The 25,046-nt window shown below is 48.1% G+C and overlaps 1 protein-coding gene and 1 long non-coding RNA gene across 3 annotated transcripts in view; one reads left to right on the forward strand and one right to left on the reverse strand.

Annotated features, from left to right (window-relative positions):
• The window catches only part of LOC138261617 (arf-GAP with GTPase, ANK repeat and PH domain-containing protein 3-like), a 2,246,054-nt gene that overhangs the window by 615,760 nt on the left and 1,605,248 nt on the right, over positions 1 to 25,046 (forward strand). For both annotated transcript variants that reach the window (XM_069210744.1, XM_069210743.1), the window contains exon 6: positions 11,335 to 11,469. In XM_069210744.1, coding sequence (XP_069066845.1) covers positions 11,335 to 11,469 — 135 coding nt within the window. The remainder of the gene's footprint in view (positions 1 to 11,334; positions 11,470 to 25,046) is intronic.
• Positions 1 to 25,046, reverse strand: part of LOC138261618 (uncharacterized) — a 286,479-nt gene that overhangs the window by 56,268 nt on the left and 205,165 nt on the right. The gene's annotated exons all lie outside the window — the stretch shown is intronic.

Consider the following 25,046-nt stretch of genomic DNA (forward strand, 5'->3'; position numbering starts at 1 on the left):
TGCTCAAAAAGTATAAATATGCCCATAAATACTCCATTATTTGGTGTGTAATGGTATGGAAGGAAAATCGTAACGGTCAGGTAGCATGTCCCTTCAGGAACATTTGGCTGAGAAGTAGTTCAAGAACTTGTCAGCTGTGCCACTGTTCCTGGGATTTCCTTTTCCTCACCAGCCCTTATTCGTCAAATATAACCTTTGTTCTTGCAGTTATCCTCTCAAAGTTTGTAATCCTCCATTGTATCAGGAGTACTGACGTAGTTATTTGATCTAACACATTTAACACAATTAACCACTCTCCCCATGTTCCAGATTCTTCCATCGTGACTCTATTCCCTCCACACTCATTTTATGACCAAGATAGCTGATTTCTTCACATCTGTATTTAACGTTTCTCCTTTTTTCCTCTCATTCCATATTCTTGAACCTTGATTATTACCATTTTTACTCTTTCATTGTTGTAACTGTGTTGTTCCACTTACTAACACATCCTGATAATAAAATATACATGAATTATTTTCTACCATGGAAGACATGGCTCTCTGATATACAGATGCCACAGAAACTAGCCTAAATGACGTGTTAGAACTTGGAGGCACCCAGAGGTGTGATAAACGCTGTCAAATTATTTGATTTATGATGTAAATGTAACTGGTATTATGCCGAGACCAAGTCAAGTTTTGAAAATAACCTGTTTCCGGGTAGCATGGTTAGCATATCTCAGAGATATTTGGAAGAGAAAACTTGTCTACAAGAGCCCTCAAATCCACACACAGACAAATTGTGTTGTTTGTTTTGTGGACTAATATGTTTGATGCCAACCACTCTGTGGCTCCTACTGGTTTTGTTATGCCAAGTTTGCATGGTTTTTCAAGTTCTTCCTTCACAGCATCTTGCATAGAGACAGGTAGACCTCTGACCTTGGACATCCCAGGAACAGCATCTTCCCTTAATTTCATGTTATGTACATGTCTTAAGACATCCTAGACTCTCAAATTTTCAAAACTCACATTTTCTTCCATACTTGGGATTTGAATCAGTGATTATGCATTAGGATCCAAGCATACACCTAAGTCCTTCTGCACAGCCCACCCTAAGATTTTATCACCTTTCTCTGATAAATATATTTTTACAACAGCATACATATTCTTATACTTAATTGTTCCTTGAAAGTAACTTTTCATTGTTATAGGCTGTCCACCATAACACCTAGGTCCTATAATAATTTCCTGTAGTTTAACCTTTCCACCTAACAATTTGTTAAAACATTTTCTGAAACTATAGTTAACCTGAAACAGGAATCAAACATGACTTCCATATTCATGCTTTCTCTCTTCACCACATATTTTGTATTACCAGTATCTGAATCACTTATTTTCAGAACAATTTCATCATAAATCTCTTTCACCTATCTGTTCACACTTTTCTTTACAGGATTGTGGCTTCTAAAACATGCTGTGTGGTGTCCTATCCTACCATGTTTGTTGCACGTTGGTATAACCGTGACCTTGAGTTTTGTTTGTTTCAAACGTCTTGTCACAAACTAATCTTAGCACCTCCTCATCTGCGTGTTTACTTACAACACAGTTTTTAACTGTTTTACACACATGTGTTCAGCCTGTTTTGTGACAATTAGTACTTCACCTATGGGTGGATTGTCTTTAAGCCACAGTTCTTCTGTAACTTGTTCTATATTACATGTGAGCAAAAACTGATCTCTTATGCATTCTTCATTTGCTGTTCCAAGTTTGCATGTAATGGCCAGTTTCTTCAGTGCTGAGACAGACAAAACCTTTGCTGACCCCTCTTTTTGCGACCTTCTGCCAAAATGATATTGTTCTAATATTGTGCTTATACGGAGCAAGAAATGCATATCTAATTTTTTATACATATTTTGAAAGCATTGAGACCTCTTGAGTCCCCCACACTTGGCTCTGGTAGGTGTTCTTCCTTTTCTTGCCCTTTTGTCCCCTAATAGTATTGTAGCAAGGGCAATTTCCTTTCCAACAGTAAATTAGGGCTACAGACTAACACATAATTGTTGAATACTTTCTTCCATGTACTCCACTTTACTGGAGGTTCTCTTGGAAGTTGCATGAAAAATGGGGGAAGCGTAACATTTTGCATTGTTTCCTAGTTGTTTGTTTCCTCTCACTAGAAATAGATGGTTGCTTCACTTACAATGTGGATCACTTGCAGATATAGCAACCCACTGAGAGGTGTGTATCACTGGAGACAATCTGAAGACAGAAACTTTTATACTGATTTTAGGTTTACTTGCTTTACTCCTGTGGAATGGTTTTGGTGTTCATTAGTTGGCGCTGTGGAAAGGAAAGAATTATGTGATTGTCTTGTTCTCCTAACTGGAAATTCGTGTTGTTAGAGAGCAGTGCTGCAACTGTCAATAGAGAGAGAGAAAGAGAGCACGTGTGAGCCATGTATGGGAGTTTAAGCCTGAGGACGGACACTAATTTGGAGCACTTCCTTGAACAATTCCTTCACAAGGTTTGTTCTGACCGTCTAACTTGGTCAGCGTTATTCCACTTATTGGCCGTTATGGTGTATCTTTAATAATTTCAAGAGTTCTGGCAGCTGACAATCATGTGAAGCTTACACCAGCCTGAGTGTCTGAAGATTGCCACACAACTGATGCGTGCCGTCAGCGTTTCTCTCACACAGACACCTCCCGCACAACTGCCACTGCACTCAGCGCTCAGTTCTTTTTTCTTTTTTAAATATCTTTTATTAACTTTTTTAAAGCTAAATTAGCGAAAAACACACATCTACTGTGTAGAACAACCCACACCCTACACCCTTCCCTCCCCCCCATTGCATTCCAACATACAAATTATCATTTCACAATTGTCATTCCATTCCGTACATAAAAACTGATCCTTCATAGTTTAGCATATATTGAAATTTATGTGGTAGAGGCATCGTCCGAGTCCGATTCCGATGTTCCTCGCGAGCTGTCTGAGATTGTATCGTCTGGGTGTTTGAGACAATCTAATATTGTTTCCCATTGTCATGCTGTGTCTCTGGACCCTCTTCCCCGTGCTGCCTCTTGATGTAATATATTTCCCTCTGTTTCAGCCCATTCTATCAATGCATTCTGCCATCTTTGATTTTGAGGCCCCCCAGCAACTTTCCAATGGCTCGTAATTTCTCTCTTGGCCAAAATCAATGCCAGTTCAATATATTTATTGGTTGTCTTTTTTTTTGGGGGGGGGGCAGGGAAAATCTCCTAGCAGTGCTGTCAATAGAGATAGTCTCAGTCTACTATTCGTAATCGCAGCCAGTTGCTTAAATACCTCTTCCCAATAAGGCACTATTTCCGGACAATTCCATAACATGTGTTTTAACCCTGCCTCCGGTTCTGGGCATCTGGGGCAACCCCCACCTCTTGTGGCATACATCTGTGCAATTCTTTAGGGGGTAAGATAATCTCTATGATAGACATAGATGTTTATTATTTTAAAACAAGTGTTTCTAGTTGCGTGGTATACATGTGAGGTGATCCTGGCCCATCTCCGCTCATCTGTTGATGTCCCCAACTCCGTCTGCCACTTCAATATAAGTTTATCCAGAGCAGTAAAAGTATCTTTGTGTAAGGCTTTGTAAATTGCTGAAACCCAAGTTTATCCAGAGCAGTAAAAGTATCTTTGTGTAAGGCTTTGTAAATTGCTGAAACCACACCCCTGCCTCCCCCTCATGAGCAAATAATTCTGCAACCTTCATGTATAGGAGGTTCGTGAGACCCCAACTTCCAGGTTCTTTGTATAATCCTAGTGATCGCGTTACATATAAGGAACATTACTGGTGGGGCATCATACTGTTCTTGCAGTTCCGCGAAGGTGCGCAACTGCCCATTATGATACAGGTCCTCCAGCACTGTGATATTATATGAAGCTAGTCTCCTAATCCCTGTTAAAGCCTGCCCACCACCACCAGTTGCTTCAGGCCTGTCATTGGAATTTCCGGGGCATAAGGGATAGCCGTACGGGAGCACCTTAGACTGCGCTCCCAGCACGCCCGCACAGCATGCCACTCCGGTGGTAATCGCTGCTTCCTCCCACTTGGGGCCAGCAACACGCTCAGGAGGGCATGGTGTAGTTAACCTAAATCATACTGCGTATTTTGGTGCGCTGGATCCTCACTTAAAGATCTTGCCAACCATTGTAACTGGCCATCCCAGTAGTAAATCTCCATGTCCAGGGCCGCCAACCATCCTTCCGAAGTGGGTCTCTGAAGATTGCTCAGTGCCAGTCTGTGTCTACTCGATTCCCAAATAAAACTGGATATCATGGAGTTAATGTTACTGAATACTGATTTCGGTATAACCAGTGGGAGAGTAGATAAATAGTACAATAATATTGGCAGCATTATCATTTTTAGTAACACCACTCTCCCCATAACCGCTTATGGGAGTGTCCCCCAAAACTGCATATCAGTTCTCAATCTCCTTATTGCAATGTGTATGTTCCCCTCTATTAAGTCTGCTGTTTTATGGTATATGTTAACTCCTAGGTAACAGAAGGTTGTGGGTGCCCAGGGCAGCACTTGTGTATCAACCATTTTCGGGACCCCCTCTGTTAAGGGAAAAATTGAGGGTTTCTGCCAATTGATCCGTAGACCAGATGCTCCTACAAAACATTCCAGCATGGCCATATCTCCTGGCAAATCAGTTTCCATGTCTCCCAGGAAGATCAGCATATTGTCCGCATATAGTGCAATATAATGCACCTGCGGTCCCACTTGAAGCCCCTCAAAATAGACGCCTAATCTTGGCATTCTGGCAAGCGGTTTCACCGCCTGGTGCCCCTGCCAAATTGGTATGGATCAGATATAGTCCCACCCGTGCGTTCCTGTGCTGTGGGATTCGCATAGAGCAGCTGCATCAATCGTAACAAACTCGAGCCCCAGGCCTAGTTTCAGCATTACCTTTTCTAAGTAATCCCACCTAAGGCTATCAAACGCTTTCTCAATATCCACTGAGATAATCGTCGCCCGCTGCAAGGTTGGAGACTCAGAGTGGAGTATAGACACCAGCCGTCTTATGTTCTGTGCAGTGCTACGCTGGGGGACAAACCCAGATTGATCTCTATGTATCAATTTTGTCATATATGGCAGCAGTCGGGTAGCTAATATTCTACTAAGTATCTTATAGTCCAAGTTGAGCGCACATCTCTCGCCGGTTTATCCGGCTTTAGAATCGGTATCATGTTAGCTTCATTTGTGGACTGAGGCAGAGCACCCCTCTCTTTTGCCTCTGCATATAGGCTACACAGGTGTGGGGCTAGTTTTTCCAGGTAAACACTATAGAACTCCACAGGAAGTCCACCAGCCCCTGGGACTTTTCCTCTCGCCATATTTTGGACTGCGGCTTTAACATCTGCTATCAAGATTGGCTCAGCGAGGACCTGTCCGTCCTCTTCCCCCAGGTGAGGGAGGTCAAGTTCATCCAAGCCCTCCAATTTGGTTGGGTTCATCGCCTCAACAGGTGGGGCGTATAGTTGGGAATAGTAGTCAGCAAACTGTGTATTTATTGCACTCCGCCCATAAATACGACAACCAGCTGCATCCTCAATTTCTGTTATCACTGTCTGCTGTCTTGGAGGAGCCGCCAGCCATGCTAAGAGTGAGCCTGCTTTATCTCCCTCTGCGTGTTGCCTAGACAAGTATTTTCTGTAATCAAAACGGCTCAACTTTTGGATTGCCTCTGCAGTTTTTTCTTTGAGATCGGCAAGACAAGGGGCCACTTCTGGGTGGTTGTGTCTCTGCTGTTCAATGTCTCTAAGGGATTCCTCATTTTTTTGGATTTCTAATTCTAAGGACCTTCTAACCCCTACACTCTCTGTTATGCATATTCCTCTGATGACTATTTTAAATGTCTCCCATTCTATCGCCCTAGTTGACACCGTTCCTGTATTAAGGGCAAAAAAATCTCCAATTGCCGCTGACAGAGAGTGTTTGAATGCCTCGTCTTCGAGCATCTCTGCTCTGAGACGCCAGGTTGGAATGCTAGGTTTTTCCCTGCACCAGGCCAGTGATAGTAGCAGGGGATTATGATCTGAAATAGTGCGGCACAGGTATTCTGCTGTTCCCACTGCGCATTGTATCTCAGGGGAGGCAAGGAATGTGTCCAGACTAACATGCAAGTCATGTAATGTAGAACGAAAAGAATAGTCCCAGGCTGTATGGTGGCTATGCCTCCAGCAATCACCAAATCCCCATCGTTGTTGCCATTCGGAGAACAGTAGCTACTTTTGTGGTTTGGGACCGCAGTAGGGATGGGTGTGACCTGTCTAATGTATGGTCTACAATACAATTAAAGTCTCCTCCTATTAAGGTGGCTCGTGTAAAATAGGGACCCAATGCCCTCGAAAGTGTAGTAAGAAAAGCTCCCTGTTCCTGGTTTGGTGTGTATATTCCCCATATTGTGATGTCTCCACCTTCTAGTCTCCCACCTATTAATACATATCGCCCCTCCTTATCTCTAACTTCATGTGTTTTTTGGAAAGGCACTCCTGGACATACCCATATTAACACTCCTCTTGCAAAAGCAGAGTAAGTTGTTGCGAATACCTGGCCACGCCATCTCTTCGCAAGTGCTCTGACTTCCTGCTTCAATAGGTGCGTTTCCTGTAATATAGCTATGTGGACTCCTCGTCTCCTAAGCTGATTGTATACTTTGTACCTTTTACCCATGCTATTCAGGCCCCGGACATTCCATGTAGCAATTTTATAGTTCAAGGGGATACTCATAAAATACAAAAGTAGAAAGCCAGAGTCTGTTTGTTCCTCCCCGAAAGCCAGGAGCTTAACCTCAACCAAGTTTCCGTACTGCGAAGTGTAGCTAGCGCTTTTCTGCTGGGTGCAACTCTCTTATAACACACAAAACTAAAACTAAAACCACAATACCCCTCCCCTCACTCCCCTAGACCGGTAACTAAAACTATCCCCGTCCAAACTGTTAAAACTGTAGCTAACATCATTTAGGTAGGGCGGTACACCAGAAACCGAAAGCCTGATTCCCGGCGTGCCTCCAGGGCCCAGTCAGATTATATCACATATCAACTATCACGTTACACAATTGCCCCTGTATCTGTCTTAACTGATTATGCTGGGCCATCAGGGAACAGGGCTCCATCCCCCTATGAAAGCAACTCCAGATGAGTCAAAACAGTCCCGTGCTCCTCCTGTGAAGCATCAAACCCCATAGTTTAACAAAAGCTGTCACTGAGCGACGGTATGGACCTTCTCTGCTACTCACAGATACCCAAATACAAGGTGTTCAAATAAGATCCTCTGATGATCTCGGGGTTACTTTGGGCATACTGACGGATGTGTCTCGAGATGATACGGAAATACTACCAGAATTGGAGTCATGATCCGAGAGGACCTCGGAGGACTGAGTCAAAACAAGGTCCCCCCCCACTCATAACTGCTGTAGTATCCACTGCCTCTCGCATTTCCTGTAATGCCTGATTTCGTGGAGGAGCTACATCTGTTCCACACTTGTTGGATCTGTTATGTCTTCTGTTGGTTGTACGCAGGGTTCCTCGCAGTGGAGCAGATGCCGGTGAGTCCAGAGTCTCCAGCCAGTCCCACACTAGTTGGGGCGAGGTAAAGAAGTGGGTCTTATCACCATATGATACTCTCAGTTTAGCCAGGAAGAGCATAGCGTATTGGATTCCTAAGACCCGGTGCCACCGTTTGGAATCCTTGAATGAGGCCCTCCATTTTTGTGTTTCTCTGGTAAAGTCATGGAAAATCATTATCCGTTGGTTGTCTAGCATTATTTCCCCCTTTAGTCGTGCCTGTGTGAGGATAAAACCTCTGTCTTTAAAATGTAGCAGTTTGGCAACAACTGAGCGAGGTCCAGCTCCCGGGGGGAGAGGTCTGAATGGCACCCTATGAGCTCTTTCGATGGCAAAGAAGGGGGATAAGCCTTCCGGTGCCACGCCTTCCTTTATCCATCTCTCCAGGAAAATCTCTGTGCTTGCTGCTCTCAGCTCCACCTTTTCCGGTAGTCCACTAGCTGGATAATGCTTCTACAAGCACGATTTTTAGCATCTTCCGCCCTCGCTTCCAGCCGTTTTACTCAAGAGGTAAGCCCTATCAGGTCTGTAGAGATGACTTTTTGGCCCAGGATCAGCTGTTCCAGGGCCCTTTCATTGGAAATCACTCTGTCTGTTAAGCTCTGATGGTCATCTCTCAGCAATGAGAGATCCACCATTAGAGTGTCTATTTTCTGTTCAAGGGCCTCACGGGAGTCCTGGATCCCCTGAAGTATCATGTCCAGTGTAGTCTCTGAGGTGGGTGCATCAATGTTTACTCCGGCTGTAGATGTTTATTCAGGTGGTTTAGTAGCACCCATACCGTCTTGTTCCTGCTCCTCCCTTCTCTTCAGCTTACCCATCGTGTCCGTCCCAGTTTCCTACTTTGGTCAGGCTCAAGCACTGCCTGCAGTAACAAGACCCCAGGTTTTGTTTAAGCCAGGAGGATCTTCGGCCAGCACCCCTCCAGTGAGTTTCTAGTAAAGCCGGGGGGGGGGGGATCCATTCCTGTGAATCAAGTCCCTTTTATTTAGTTGTGGCACTTGTTGACGGGGAGTGATGCTGCTCCGCAGCTTCACCGAGGTACGTGCCCACCCCTCACTTGCTGGATGGAACCACCAATGGCCATTATGTTTTGCCCTCAGAGCTTCCAGTCACTAGGGCAGCCGTGTCCTTAATATCGCCCCTCTGTCCTCTGGCAATTGCAGCACTGTGTTGTCGCACTCTCTATCTCCAAATGATCAGTTTCGGAGGTAGGGCAGAAGGGGAGCATCCCCGCGGGTCCTCGCCTTCTCCTCCTATCTGCCGGCTCCCGGTAGTAGAGCAAGCCCCTCCCCCTCACCAGTGCCCACACCATTGCACACTTTCTCTGCGAGGTGGGGGGAGCTGTGGTTTCCGCCATACCTGTTCCAGGGCTTAGTTCTCGGTCCTCTTCCAAGCGCCAGTCTTCTCTGGCTTTATTCGGCACAGGCAGCGCCGCTCTGCTCTACCTCCGAGTCGCAGCCGCCATCTTAGCTCGGGACTCAGGTGCTCCGTTCCGTTCAGTGGCGCACCACCTCCATTCTCTCAGGTGGCTGCTGGACTCGTGCCCCAGGTATTCCGAACCCCTAGGCGTCACTCGGAACCATGTTTGGGGCCGTTATGTCCTCAGGATTTTTCGGGCCCTGCGACTACTGCCGGGAGCTCCACGTTACGCGTGCGGCTCCATCGGCTGCAGGCCACCCAGCGCTCGGTTATTATGTGGTTAAAACTGTGGCTCAATGTATCTTACAGCTTTCAATGACTCCCTCTAAACTTTCAATTGACTAGTGTTTCTTAACCTTTTGCTACACTCTGGCTCCAGGTGTAGCCACGCAATAATTCAAACTTGAATAATTTCTTCCTGGAAGTGAGCCATAAATCACACTGCTGAAATGATGTACTCTTTTATCTCTATCAAACAACAGCTGCCCCCATCCTTACATACTCCGTACCTTTACTCTCTTCGATGGAATGCGGTTTATCTGAGTTTCAGTTGTCGAGGTCTTCCTCTAGAGATTACCCCAGTGTCTCTATCCTTTTTTTAAACTCTCATATGGCGTATTGAGGTGTCGCTCTGCTTTTCCCATCCTCGTCGCCAGGATGAGACCAGGACCAGGCAAAAGACTAAGGGCCTGATTTAGAGCTTGGCGGATGAAGTTACTCTGTCACAAACGTGATGGATATCCTGAGCACCATATTACAATTCCATTTTATCCTATGGAAATTGTAATACAGCGGGCAGAATAACCTTCACATTTGTGACATACTTCACCAAGATCTTAACCAGGCCCTAAGTATTTCTTCAGGATTTATTCATAAGACACTCCAGCCACAGCATTGCTCTCCCCCTCACAGATCTGTCTTCCTCAGGTCCTCATCTTACAGTCTAGATCCCTCAGTCAGGGTGGTTTTTAGTAGTGAACTAATGGAGTGAGTAAGGAAGATACCACAAGAGGCTACCAACAGAGCCACTTAATAAGTGTGACGAGCTGGAGGTGTTGGTTACCAAAAATCCACCTGCAATGTAGAGATATACATCTTTTCAAACAGATGTTGTACCCTGTGGTAAACATCTAATCAGTGGGAAAATGTAAAAATTGTGATACTGTGATTCAGCTTCACAGGGACATTCATTTTCTCATGATGGCGGAAATTGTTTAACGGAAAGAGCATAGGTCCAGACTATTCAAGGGAAGATACAAGTTGGTAATGGTGCAGTGTATTTACGCTCTAAACATGGCCTATGAAAGTTTTCTTGGAGAAATGGCAAAGTTGTTGAAGCAGAAGGCTGAAGGTAAGGTGTGATGAATTGGAGACTTTAATTTAGTGAGGTACCCAGTGATGCCTAGACATCCACACAACAAGGTAAACCTGTTTGGGCATCTCCCAGAGACTTATGGCCATACCACTGAAATTGTGAATGGAGGTTAAATGGGGAGAATTTCACACTAATGATCTAAACGTAACCTTTTCCCCCCCCACTTCATATTACATATTTTATAACTAACTTGTACAGGGGAATTACCTTCCTGTGAAGGTTTGAATAGTGTGGAAATAGGTAATATTGTGCCATTGTGATATGGTAAGTGAATTGAGGAATAGCACATGGTGACACGTGGAGGTTTGATGTCAATCTCATTATAATATATAATTTTGCTTATTTGACACAGTTCCAGAATAAAAACATAAAAACATTTCAGATGCTGAATGATTGTCACCAACTTACTGTGTTGGGCATCTATTTTTTTATCTCCTTCTTAAGAACATTACTTTGTTTAACCTTCTGCAGGTTGATGCAAGTTATTGAGGGATGTTGTAGCAAAAAATCTGCCAACCTACCTTCTATTATTTAGATGGAGTCTCTTACTCCAGGCTTCCTATATCCCAATTTTCTACTTACATATTTAATGCAATGAGTAGGTGCAGGTTTGTCAAGATACAACAGCCATTTGGTTGCCTGGAAACAAATTTAAACATGGTTAATGGCAAAACCTTTTTTTTAGTGAGCCCCAGTTTGGCATATCTGTCATACCCATAAACAGCGCATAGGACACAAGATTTGCTAAAATGGTTCGCTTGTGTTTTTTGTCCAAGACAATGGTACAATCACAGAGACATACACTTATTAGGGATGCAATTTATTAGTTGGTGTACGTAATGAAAAGTGACAGTTGGAGCACTTAGTTGCAACATTTTGCAAGATGTTAAAAATTCATTTTAGCAGCATGTCTCATGAACTCTTCTCTTCTCATTTCAGATGCCATCAGTGCTACGAATCCTAGAGTGATAGATGATTCCCGAGCCCGAAAGCTCTCTAATGATCTGAAACGATCTACTTATTATGAGACCTGCGCCACATATGGACTCAATGTTGAGCGAGTCTTCCAGGATGGTAACAATGATAACAGTGATCTTCAGGGGGAAGTGGGCAGTATTACTGTTTGTTTCACTATTTTTTTTCTTGTAAGAAAATAAAATTGTAATGAAGGGATACTGAGGAAGGTAGGTAAACCATTCCCATAACTGGTGATCCCAAGAGTGAGTATGACACTGAAACATTTATATCGGCATGAGGCAGTCCGAGAAGAAATGAAGGAACTATTAATACAGGAACAATGACTTAAATATCGAGTGGTATCCAGCAATGCGCTAATGATACTATCTTGAGTTTGGGACTAACAGTGTTTCTAAAATAAGTTGATCAGGAAAATAAAAGGTTTCAATAGTTCTGATCCCACTTGTTAAGGTTGGGTGAGTCATGACCATTATTGGTACTATTCATGGTAGCGAAAGAAAGTTGTGTTTTTGGTGATGATAATAGTCACTAAGATATAGATAAGCGTGTTTTTTTATAGATTGGTAACCATCTTATTGTAGGCATGTAAGTGTGGCTAGACACCAATATAGACCAGTTTCTTATGAAAGCATGTGCTGCAATATAACTAATTTGGCTAGGATGGGTTGAGAGGAAGCATTTTTCAGATGTTGACCAAATTGAGAGCAATACTATAATGTACAAAACTATTGTGCATTGCTATTTGGAACAACTCATACTGTGGGAAAATATATTTTGTATTGCTCAATTTAACTATTTTTACAGATGCAAGTGTTCTTTGTAGAGGATGTCAGAGCATTAAGGAATGCCTGTGGGGAACACTAACACAAATGTTCGCTATAGAGGATGTCGGAACATTAAGGAATACCTGTGGGGAGCACTTTCTGTCCAAATAATGAAGGGTATAATGCCACCTTCATAACAGTTGATTTAAACATATAGAGGGTGATTCTAAGCTTGGCGGGCGGCGGTAGCCGCCCGCCAAGCGGGAACCGCCAGAAGACCGTACCGCGGTCAAAAGACCGCGGCAGTCATTCTGGGTTTCGCACTGGGCTGGCGGGCGACCGCCGAAAGTCCGCCCGCCAGCCCAGCGGGAAACACCCTTCCCACGAGGACGCCGGCTCAGAATAGAGCCGGCAGAGTGGGAAGGTGCGACGGGTGCAGTTGCACCTGTCGCGAATTTCAGTGTCTGCAAAGCAGACACTGAAATTCTTCGTGGGGCCCTCTTAAGGGGGCCCCTGCAGTGCCCATGCCATTGGCATGGGCACTGCAGGGGCCCCCAGGGGCCCCGCGGCACCCCCTACCGCCATCCTGTTCCTGGCGGGAGACCCGCCAGGAACAGGATGGCGGTAGGGGGTGTCAGAATCTCCATGGCGGCGGAGCGCGCTCCGCCGCCATGGAGGATTCTCAAGGGCAGCGGGAAGTCGGCGGTACACCGCCGACTTTCCGTTTCTGGCCGCGGCTGAACCGCCGCGGTCAGAATGCCCAGCGGTGCACCGCCAGCCTGTTGGCGGTGCTACCGCCGACCTCCGCCATGGCGGTAATTACCGCCAGGGTCAGAATGACCCCCATAGTCACTTTCGAAGAACACGCTGAAAAGTTGTTACTAGGTGGAGCATCGGAATCTACATTAAGAATAAGACCTAGAATGCCCGGAACAGTGTAGGATTCATGTTGCTTTGCACTGGCTATGGGGGTGCTTATGTCTGTGGTCTGTTGGAATGGTTGGGATACAGTAAAACATGGGGCAGTACTTGACTGGTTGTCAGTCAGCTTTACTCAGTTTTTCACATTCATCACTGCCCTCATATCGTCGACGCGCTCTTGTTAGGCTCCTCTTCCTTTCAGCCATGTTGTGGCCTTGTGGCGAGCCCCTGAATCTACTCCAGCAGCTTAAACCAATATGAAACAAGGGCATGTATATCTCTGCATCTTGTCCAGGTTTGTTTGAACCAACTTCAGCTTCTGTCCCTTGCTAATGCTCTTGTGTAAATGATCGGCTTTGTCAAGCTGAGCCCTCTTTCCCAGAGTTGGGTTGCAGGGCTCAGCTATTTTAAGATGACTCCATCGCTAATACCCATTCGCTAAGAGAATCCTTTGTACATCTCATTTGTGTGAGCCAGCCCTTCTCTCACTCTCACAGAGAATTCCAACAATGGTTTCGGTCTTACCCCAATTTCCCACTCTCCAGAGAATCAACATCTCATTAGTGGCAGTTGGTGATATTTGACATCGATGGGGCGTTGGTGGGCATAATACATGCCCTGGATTCAGGGCTCTGAGAGCTGACTTAGCTGTAATGAAAGGCGAGGCACAGACAGTCTTCTTCTGCAGGACCAGTCCTCCCAGCCTTGGTTGTGTCCTCTCTGCAGATTGATCTAATGCTGCAGCAAGGAGTAAGAACCTTTTAAAATAGATACACTATGCCTTAACGCATGCAGAGTATATGTATTACTGCATGTGACCTGGGGTCACAGAGTCAGAGCTCATGACTGATGACGCCAGGTCACATGATTGTAGACTGTCCCGCTCTAGGCTTCCTACATAGGTAACCTAAAGGACCAGGACCACTCTGTGATTGATAGGAAGCTCTGGAATGACACCTAAAGATCCCGGGGCTACATTAAACAGTTATGCGTACTGTGCATCATCTGGGGGTGTGTTGAGGAGGCCTGAAGTATAGCAGGTCTGGATCAAGGTAAGCCCTAGTTTAGGCAGCAGAGTTATGACGGATGACACAGTAGAGCATGTGACAGTGAAAAGTGCCTGGCTGACTGACCCTCATGAGGATCAGAAAATGACAGCCAGCCAGGCTTCACCAATCTTAGATTAGAATGTTATAATAGTCATTATGCTGGAAATTGGTTGAAATCTGCCCCCATAGCCCAAAGTAACCAGTTGTCCCTACATCTTACCAAATGCTTGCCTCCACCATGCTGCCTGCTGCCCTGGGGATACCTCAGTTTAATTTTTTCTGAGATTGTGAATATGCTGGTAGATATTTTTCAAATTAATTCACACATTTGATCTGCATCAACATGTTTGTTCAGGGAAATCTATCCTTTTCTTGTTTGCGCGCTTTTCTTTTTTTTTATCTTCTCGACAATGAAATGGATTTAATATGGACATCTAAGTGAAAAAGATGGTGGTCAGACTTTTGATAATTTAGGCAGTGCTCATTTTCTTTGATCCTTTAGTGCTTTTTTCCACCACTAAAGAGCCTTGGCATCTGTCATGGAACTATTCATTCATTCATCACTTGTTCGCTGTGTACCCTACCACCGCCATCCCTTGGGACAGTGTTTTCCAAAATGTGGGTCGCAACCTACTGGTGGGTCATGATCCGATTTTTGGTGGGTTGCAAATGTCCAAGCAATAAATAAAGATACCTTCAAATTCTGTATTTATCGTATCACATTAGCTGTGCCTCAAAGACAGAGGTCATATGGCAGGCTATGTCTTTTGACAATTTGCTGCTTATGTTTTTTAACAGAGGGATTGGGTTTTACAAACTCCTCTCACTTTACAGGCAGAAAAAGTAAAGTGACAATCTCGCTGTTTACAGGGAGTGTTAAAAAAGGCAGTGGGATGTCATTTTTGTAACACACAACAAAATGTAAATACCTGTAAATGAACTATAAAAAATGGTAGCACATCAGGATACTTTACTTGATGATTCACAAACTATAAATATTCAGTAAAACCCAATTTCCACATTAGCATTTGTGTGCTATATAGGTTTATCAGTAAAAATTTTGTCTATGCAAATTTATTGGTCATTTTCAATGGAAAATGTGTAGCCTGTAAATGACAGTGGCACTGCCTTGTGCAGTTGTATTCAGAAAAGAGCTCAGATATGAGCTCAAGATGCAGCACTAGAGGAGAAAATTCATTTATCACCAGAGACCACTAATTATCAAGAAGAGCAGACTTCAGGACATGGTACTAGACTTAGGGGGTCATTACAACATTGGCGGTAAAAGCCGCTTACCGCCGTTCAGAAGACCGCCAACACACCGCCGCTGCGGCGGAATTCCACCACGGTCATTATGACCCACTGCTCGGAATCCGCCAAAATTCAGACACCCACACAAGTCCGCCACACCAAAGGTCAGTGATAAACTGGCGAAAACAAAACCTCCACCGTCACGCCAACAGAAATACGCCCACACTATCATGACACACGAATCCACGCGGCGGTCTTTCAACCGCGGTATTCCATTGGCGGTAGACACCGCCGCGCTCAAAATACACACACTCTTACAAAACACAGCCACATTGGACAATTTGAAATACACACACCTGATGCACATACACACACCACTCCCACACACACAATACAATATAAAACACACACCCACATCACCCACAAACCCCTACGACCAAAAATCATGAACGAAGGCCAGAGAGAGACACCACCATCAACAATACTAGCATCCACAGTCACACAACACCATCACCCACACAACTTCCATGCACCTCACACTACACACCACTACATATCACCACAATCATCACCACACACACCACCCCACACATCACCTACACCACCCCATGGCACGGCAAAGACAGCCCAGGTTCTCGGAGGAGGAGCTCAGGGTCATGGTGGAGGAAATCGTCCGGGTAGAGCCACAGCTATTTGGATCACAGGTGCAGCACACCTCAATTGCAAGGAAGATGGAGCTATGGCGAAGAATAGTGGACAGGGTCAACGCAGTGGGACAACACCCAAGAAATCGGGAGGACATCAGGAAAAGGTGGAATGACCTACGGGGGAAGATGCGTTCCGTGGTCTCAAGACACCACCTGGCGGTTCAGCAGACTGGCGACGGACCCCCACCTCCTCACCCACAACTAACAACATGGGAGGAGCAGGTCTTGCCGATTCTGCATCCTGAGGGCCTCGCAGGAGTTGGTGGAGGAATGGACTCTGGTAAGTCAAATCTTAACTATTACATACCCCACCCTACCTGCATGCTATCACATACCCCCACCCTCACCCTCACCCCTATCACTCCAACTCCTCACAAATGTACCAATATCACAAACCACACATCCCAACACCAAGCCCTGCATGCAACAATAAAGCATGGACACCCATCACTAAAGCATGCCACTGCACATACCCATACAGCCCCCTAAACCATCATCACACAAGCTCACCCACAGGAATGCCAGCACTGGGGTACACGGTCACCCACCCATTGCACACCATGACACACAGATGCAATAATCATGCCTTTCCACCCCTGCAGGACCACTACAAAACATCACCAGACAGGAGGGTCCAGATATGTCCACTCCACCCACAGAAGAGGCCCACAGTGATGACAGCACCTCTGTCCAACTGGATCTAGATGACCAGCCCGGCCCATCGTGGGCCTCGGGACAGTCGGTTCCCCTCACACAGGCACAGGCCACCACAGACCTTCCCCCCTCTGGAAACACCAGCACAGCACCCACCCAGCGGGCCCATACCTCCGTCCCCAGGACACGTCAATTAGCTGTGTGTCCACCACTACAGGGCACCCAGGATAACCCACTGCCCCAACAACAACAGGGACCTGGGGGCAGTGGCAGTGGGCACACAGTCCAGGGGACGGAGGCCCAGGAACACAGGGGAACTGGGAGGGCTGCCGTGCGACAGGGGGCAGACAGGCCAAGGGAACCCACTCTCCACGAGGCCCTCTCCTCCATCATGGGAGCATACCACCACTCCCAGGAGACGATGGCAACGGTACTGGCCAAGTTTCAGGAGACCCAGTGCATGCAGGAGGAACAGTATATGGGCTTCAGGGAGGAACTCAGAACCATCAGCTCCACCCTGGGCACCATCGTGGGGGTGCTGAAGGAAGTACTCAACACCAGGAGGGGCACTGTGGCACTACAAGGGTCCCCTGACAATAGCATGGACGATGAACTGCCCACCACCTCCGCCGGCGCTAGTGGACAGGACGCCCCGCCACAGGACCACCACACCAGCACCCCACCCCCTGCAGACGGAGAACCACCCCGCAAACGGTCCCTGAGATCCAGGAACAAGACACAGCACGATGCCAAGACCCCCTGCCAAGAAATGAGACCACCCTGATTGTCAAACCACTGTCCACTTTGTAACCCTGTCTATATTGGAACTGCCCTAGCTCCACTTCCTATGCCCATATGGGCAATGCACCTGTGAGACTAATAGACTGGACTCTGCCATGGACACTCCTCCGCCATCACCCCTCACCATTTAACTTCCCCCTCCAATATTTTGCATTTAAATAAACACACCTAAAGCACAAAAAGATCTGGAGTCTGTCTGTGATTTCGAAATAGTGTATTTGCAATTACAGTGATAAAATGTTCTTGAAATAGCAATGTCAACATACCTATGTCACACAGCTCTAGTCCATGAGGAATCTAAGCAGATGACACACGTTGGGACCCACATCTGTGAAACCATAATGGAAAGTGACAACTCAGTGACCATGCACTGAGTGAAAACGACAGACAGGATAGAGGTAGTAGTGTAAAAGTACATGTAGTAGGCAGGAATGTATTCTCACCTGTGTTTCACTGGAAATATTGCTGGATCACTGAGTCCCTGTTCTGCATGTCTTCTTCCTCTGCTTCATCCTCATCACTGTCAACAGGCTCCACAGCTGCCACAACACCACCATCTGGAACATCCTCCTGCAGAAAAGGCACCTGTCGTCGCAAAGCCAAGTTGTGAAGCATACAACAGGCCACGATGATCTGGCACACCTTCTTTGGTGAGTAGAATATGGATCCACCTGTCATATGCAGGCACCTGAACCTGCCCTTCAGGAGGCCGAAGGTCCGCTCCATCACTCTCCTAGTTCGCCCATGGGCCTCATTTTAGCGTTCCTCTGCCCTTGTCCTGGGATTCCTCACTGGGGTCAGTAACCATGACAGGTTGGGGTAACCAGAGTCACCTGCAAATGGCGAGGGACAACTGTTAGACACACACTAACCTGGAGGGATAACCCCAGACAACCATTCCCACTGTCTTGCTTCCAGGGGCTTACCTAATAGCCACACACAGTGCCTCTGGAGTTGACCCATCCCATAAGGGATGCTGCTATTCCGCAGGATGTAGGCGTCATGCACTGAGCCAGGGAACATGGCATTCACATGGGAGATGTACTGGTCTGCCAAACATACCATCTGTACATTAATGGAATTATAACTCTTCCGGTTTCTGTACACCTGTTCACTCCTGTGGGGGGGGGGGGACCAAACCCACATGGGTCCCAGCAATGGCACCTATGATGTTGGGGATAGGTCCAAGGGCATAGAAGTCACCTTTCACTGTAGGCAAATCCTCCACCTGAGGGAAAACGATGTAGCTCCGCATGTGTTTCAGCAGGGCAGACAACACTCTGGACAATACGTTGGAAAACATAGGCTGGGACATCCGTGATGCCATGGCCACAGTTGTTTGTAAAGACCCACTTGCAAGGAAATGGAGCACTGATAGCACCTGCACTTGAGGGGGGATTCCTGTGGGATGGCGGATTGCTGACATCAGGTCTGGCTCCAACTGGGTACCCAGTTCCTGGATTGTGGCATGGTCAAACCTGTAGGTGATTATCAAATGTCTTTCCTCCATTGTCGACAGGTCCACCAGCAGTCGGTACACTGGAGGATTCCGCCATCTCCTCACATGTCCCAGCGGACAGTGCCTATGAAGGACAACAGCGAGCACAGAGTCAAACAACTCAGAGGTACGTACCCACAGTTTACCCAGAACACCAATCATACACAAAATGTGGCCTGTATGTGTGTTGAGACTAGGCCTAGGTATGTGTGACGCAGTTGGAAATGAGGCCATGTGGGCCCCTGAAATGGCGGCTGCCTGACCTCTAAAGTGGGACAATGGGATGTGAGGTAACTGCGCTGGCGTTGTACACCGTCGCGGTAGGCGGTCGGAGACCGTGGTGCAATGCTGCATTGATTAACATTGGACCCTATGGGTCCCAGGAGCCAATGACGATGTACGCCGGCGGTGATGGTACGCACCGCCGCCGACGTGACCACCATTTTCTATCTGTTTAATCACTCGATACCTGATCTTCGACAGGAGAGGACCTACACTGAAAGTGCTGCTGTGACCTCGGTCTGGAAGAGACAATGGCTCGTGCATCTGGGGAAAGGGCCCCTGCCTTCACATCGGAGCAGTTGGAGAAGCTCGTGGATGGGGTCCTCCCCCAGTACACGCTGCTCTACGATCCTCCAGACAAACAGGTACGTACACAGGGAGCATGTTGTATGGGCTATGCCTGTGTGCAGAGGGCTGGATGTAAGAAGGAAGGGGGCAGAGTTCTGCGTGCATGAAAGACGGTGGGTGCATGTGCCACATGGCAAGGGTAGGGATGGGGGCCACTCACTTTGACGGTGCAGTTGGTAATGACTTCTCTTCTTCCCCTGTGCATTTCATGTAGGTCAGCGCCCACCAGAAGAAAGATATTTGGCGTGCCATCGCCAAGGACGTCCGGACCCCGGGGGTCTACCACAGTCGGAGCACCCACTGCCGGAAAAGATGGGAAGACATTCGCCGCTGGAGGAAGAAGACGGCGGAGGCTCAGCTGGGGATGGCCTCCCAAAGTGGGAGGGGTGCCCATCGAACCATGACCCCCCTGATGTTCAGGATCCTGGCGGTGGCCTACCCTGAGTTGGATGGGCGCTTGAGGGCATCACAGCAGACACAAGAGGGTGAGTACACTCTCATTCAGCTGACTTTGCACGCAGTGGAGTTGTCTGGGTGGGGGAGGAGGGCTGTGGGTTTCCCTAGGCCAGGGCGAGTTCCGTAGGCTAGGCCCCTCCGTAAGGCATGGCCCTGTGGCCCCTCACCATACCTCTGTAGAGTGCAAAGTACAGCTATTCATGCCCCTGTGTCATCTATGTGTGCAGATGTCGTCCATAGCCTTGTAGGCCATTTCCCAGGAATTGCACTGTAGAGCCCAAGAGCGCGGCATAGTGCAGGGGTCTTCTGTGTCTGTCTTGTCCGCCAACGGTAGCGGTAATCCATGCACTCAACATGTCTTTATTCTGTTTCCCCGCCCTTTTTGTGGTCTCCCTGTTCTTGTGTGCATTAGCATCATCAGGCGGAGGAGCAGTGGCACCGAAGCATGAGGGAGCTGCATCCCACATGGCCATGGAGGGCCACACTACGGACTCAGAATTCACCAGTGGGACGGAGGGCAACGGGAGCTCCATGGCGGGGACAGGAGCTGACACCAGCGACATGGACTTGTCCTCTGATGAGAGCTCCCTTGTGGTGGCGGCAACATCCCTGCCCCCGCATCTACAGGTACAGCCGCCACCCGCCTACCAGCACCGCCCTCCCAGCAGCCCCTCAGCCTTCGCCCGTGCCTGCTCACCCAGGAGGGTGGGCATCACCTTCGCCCAGGGCACCTCAGGCCCTGCCCCAGTCACCCCTGCTGCCCTCAGTGAGGAGGCCATTGACCTCCTCAGGTCACTCACTTTTGGGCAGTCTACCATTTTGAATGCCATCCAGGGTGTAGAAAGGCAGTTGCAACAAACTAATGTATTCCTGGAGGGCATTCATTCTGGTCAGGCGGCCCTTCACCGAGCCATTCAAACTCTGGCCTCAGCACTGATGGCAGCCATTGTCCCTGTGTCTAGCCTCCCCCCTCCAACTTCCTCCACCCAGACCCAATCCCCTGTACCTCTGCCTATCCCAAGCACACCATCAGACCAGCCTGCACACACCTCACCACACAAGGGAAGCTCAGGCAAACATAAGCACCACACATCCCACAGGCACTCACGCAAGCATCACACAAATGTAGACACACCAACATCCACTGCCTCCACAGTGTCCCCCTCCTCGTCGTCTCCCTCCTCCCTCCCAGTCTCGTCTACACACACACCTGCATGCACTACCTCTACAGCCACTACGTCCCTCACCAGCACACTCCGCTCACGTGCAGTCACCACCCCCACTACCATTCACATGTCCCCTGTGTCCTCTCCCAGTGTGTCTGTGACGCCCCCTCCCAAGATACACAAACGCAGGCACACACACACCCAACAGCCATCCACCTCACGATAGCCTCCAGCACATGCACCTGCACCCAAAGTCACCAAACGTACACCTCCTACTACCACCACCTCTTCCTCCAATCCCAAACCCCCTCCAGCTACCTGTCCCAGTGTGTCCCAAAAACTTTTCCTGTCCAGCCTTGACCTTTTTCCCACACCTTCCCCCCCCGTCCATCTCATATGTCCCGAACTAGCACCTCAGCCACAACATCTCCGGGACCAGTGGTGCCTGTAGTCACAGGTATGTGGAGTGCACCGCCCACCAGGACATCCAGTGTGGCACGGAGCCACAGCACATCCAGTCCCCCCCCCCTCTGTGAAGCATCAGAAGTTGGCCAGTGCCCGGCGGGAGAGGGGGAAGACTCCAGCCACCCAAGCTGCTCCCAGGGGTCCCGGTGGGAGTGTGGACTCAGCTGGGACACCTCCCAAGGTGGGGAAGGGCCACAAGAAACCCGGCAAGTCTGGGAAGAGCAGCACGGCGGAGAAGACCGCCATCATCCCCGCTGCCCAGGAGGGCCCCGCCAGCCCCAGCCCCGCTGCCCAGGAGGGCCCCGCCAGCCCCAGCCCAGCTGCCCAGGAAGCCACCGCCAGCCCCAGCCCAGCTGCCCAGGAGACCACCTCCAGCCCCAGCCCAGCTGCCCAGGAGGGCCCCGTCAGCCACAGCCCAGCTAGGCCATGAAGGACAGCCAGCACAAGACCCGCTGGGCCATGAAGGACCGCCCACTCAAGCACCGATGGGCCATGAAGGACCGCCAACTCAAGCACTGCTAAACAGGGCACCGCCAAATCAAGCACCGCTGAACAGGGCAAGCACCGCTGAACAGTGCACCACCAACTCAAGCACCGCTGAACAGGGCAAGCACCGCTGAACAGGGCACCGCCAAATCAAGCACCGCTAGCCCATGGGCTGCAGGGGCACTGACGCAACTGGGACCGTCACGGGGTGAGTGATGCACTCTGGGCACCAGTCCCCCTCCAGAACCAGTGGAGACATGCATCCATTACCTCTGTCCTTCACAGGATGAAGCACTCTGGGCACCAGTCCCCCTCCAGAACCAGTGGAGAGATCCATCCACTACCTCTGTCCTTCATAGGATGAAGCACTCTGGGCACCAAGCCCCCTCCAGAACTAGTGGAGAGATCCATCCACTACCTCTGTCCTTCACAGGATGAAGCACTCTGGGCACCAAGCCCCCTCCAGAACCAGTGGAGACTGTTATCCACTTGTGAGACTGTGGCTTTGCACTCCCCAGGATAATGCAGTGGGCAAACTACCCACTGTAGACTTGAGAGACTGTGGCTTTGCACTCCCCGGGATAATGCAGTGGGCAAACCACCCACTGGAGAGACTTGAGAGACTGTGGCTTTGCACTCCCCAGGATACATCAATTGGCATGGAGCCCCCTCGTGGATCTGGCGTCGTGCACTCATCCGGCTGAGGTGCCCCCCCTTCCCTTCCCCCTGAGGTGCCTGTTGTATTTCTATCTGATGCCCCTGCAGTGTTCTCTCTGTTTTGATCTAGTATCGAGTGTGGGCCTCACCCATGCATTTTGGGCCCAGTGGTCCACGGACTATGAATGGTGCAATACCTGGACTACTATTCTTGGTGTATATTTTTTTAATAGTGTATATATGTATATTTTTGCGTACTGCATTTTAATATGTTACAATCGTTACACTCATTTCCTTTTGTCTTTGCATTCTTCCGGGGGGGGTTGGGGGGTGTAACTATAATGTATAGATATGTATTAGTGTGTGTGTTGTAGTGGGTGAGGGTGGGGGTGTTGCATGTGTGTGTCCCTGTTTTTTGCCTCCCCCCTCCTCTGTGTCGTAGGTGCAATACTCACCGTGGTCTTCACCGCTGGCGTTCGTGCTCCTGGTACAGGCGCAGGAAGACTGTCGCAGGTAGGATTTGGAGTTCCGGGTCCATGGTGTCCTCCTTCCTCGTGGAGTGTGTAGAGGTGAGCGTTTTCCCTTCGAAATTCCTGTTTCTGCTGTGTTTTTATCCGCGGTGAATCCGCCCCGGAAAAGGTGGCGGATTGGCCTGTCATAATAGTGTGGGCGGTACATTGTCCTCCACCTGTCTGTTGGCGGTGATCACTGCGCTGTTTGTTTGTACTGCTGTGGCGGTCGGAGTGTTAAAGTGGCTGTCTTTGTTGGCGGTTTCCGCCACGGTTGTAATTCCAAATGTTTTACCGCCGGCCTGTTGGCGGTCTTTCCGCCGCTTTAACACCGTCCGCCAGGGGTTGTAATGACCACCTTAGTTAATAGTCTTGAAAATAAACAAGTGACCCTTTTCCTTGAGGGTCCCCTGCAACTTACTTACTTATTTTTAATACTTTCTTGTAATATAGCTCCCTTTGCCCCTAAGTACATGTTGTACAGTTTTCTGCATGTGTGTATGCAGCACAATTTAATTATTACAAAGTCATAGTTGTTAAAAAATATTAAATGTGCTGTCTAGCTAAAGGAACAATAGGTTTACAGCAGATGCTACTGTAGATTACATGATATGCCCTCTCATACCATCTAGTGTGGATGCATATATAGAAGGTTGTTTTTGTTTGAATTAGAGGTTTTGGTTTTGAGGCGACTCGTGCTCCCCACCCCTCCAAATTCACAGTACACAAAGTCATAGACCCCACCTTAAATTGTGTTTTTTCTACAATTTGTTTTGGATGTAGCTTTCAGGACTTTGAGACTTTTGTGCTACAGAAGGCAACCTTTCGACTCCATTTACTGAATCACTTCCTGTAAAGCACAAGGCTGACAGCAGCGGAATTGGACAAGAAGATATCAAGACTAGGTCATGTGAGAATGCTTTTTGGTGTTTGGTTAAACAAAAACACACCCTTCTAGTTTTAGCCTCGATGTAACAGCAAGTTCCCATAGTCAGACCATCATGGGGTTTGTAATCTTTGCCTACTAAGACACCACAAATAATCAAACTGTTAGGATTACCAGGCCTTCGAAAACAAATAACGAAAAGGTCCCCCCCAACCACCGCCTCACCCCCCCCCCCTCCCCCAGAGAGTAGGTGCAGTACAGAATGCATCACTTGGCTGTCTTGGGCCATTAACTGAGCTTGTCGTCCGACATTGAGGGGACATATTTGAATGAAGGAAAACAAAGCCCCTGATGTATCCTGGAAGGCCAAGGATTGCGGAGCCCACAGTACCTTTCATTTGAGTTCTCTGAATTAAAAGCATATCTATCTCCAGGTCTCCTGGTGAAGTCCACATTCAGGATACAGGGTGCATCTAGAATTTTACCATCCACACCGTCAGGAGATATTCCCTCTGGGGTTTGACCTAGATCAGAGCCTCTGCCCAAGGACAAACATTGTCCTTGAGAGAGCCATGCTTCAAGCTTTGTGCTGCATCAGAAAAGGCCTCAACAGTAGGTACCAACCCCTATTCCAGAGCTGCCTTAGCTTAGCAAGACTTGACACCTCAACATGAAGAGAGACTCATCTCTCAAGACTGAGATTAGGACATGCCTTCCTTGGAACCAAGGACAATTCAGAAGTCAGCGTCAAAGCAAGCCCCAATGCCAAGTGA

Source organism: Pleurodeles waltl, chromosome 10 (genome assembly GCF_031143425.1).
Source record: "Pleurodeles waltl isolate 20211129_DDA chromosome 10, aPleWal1.hap1.20221129, whole genome shotgun sequence".
NCBI lineage: Eukaryota > Metazoa > Chordata > Amphibia > Caudata > Salamandridae > Pleurodeles > Pleurodeles waltl.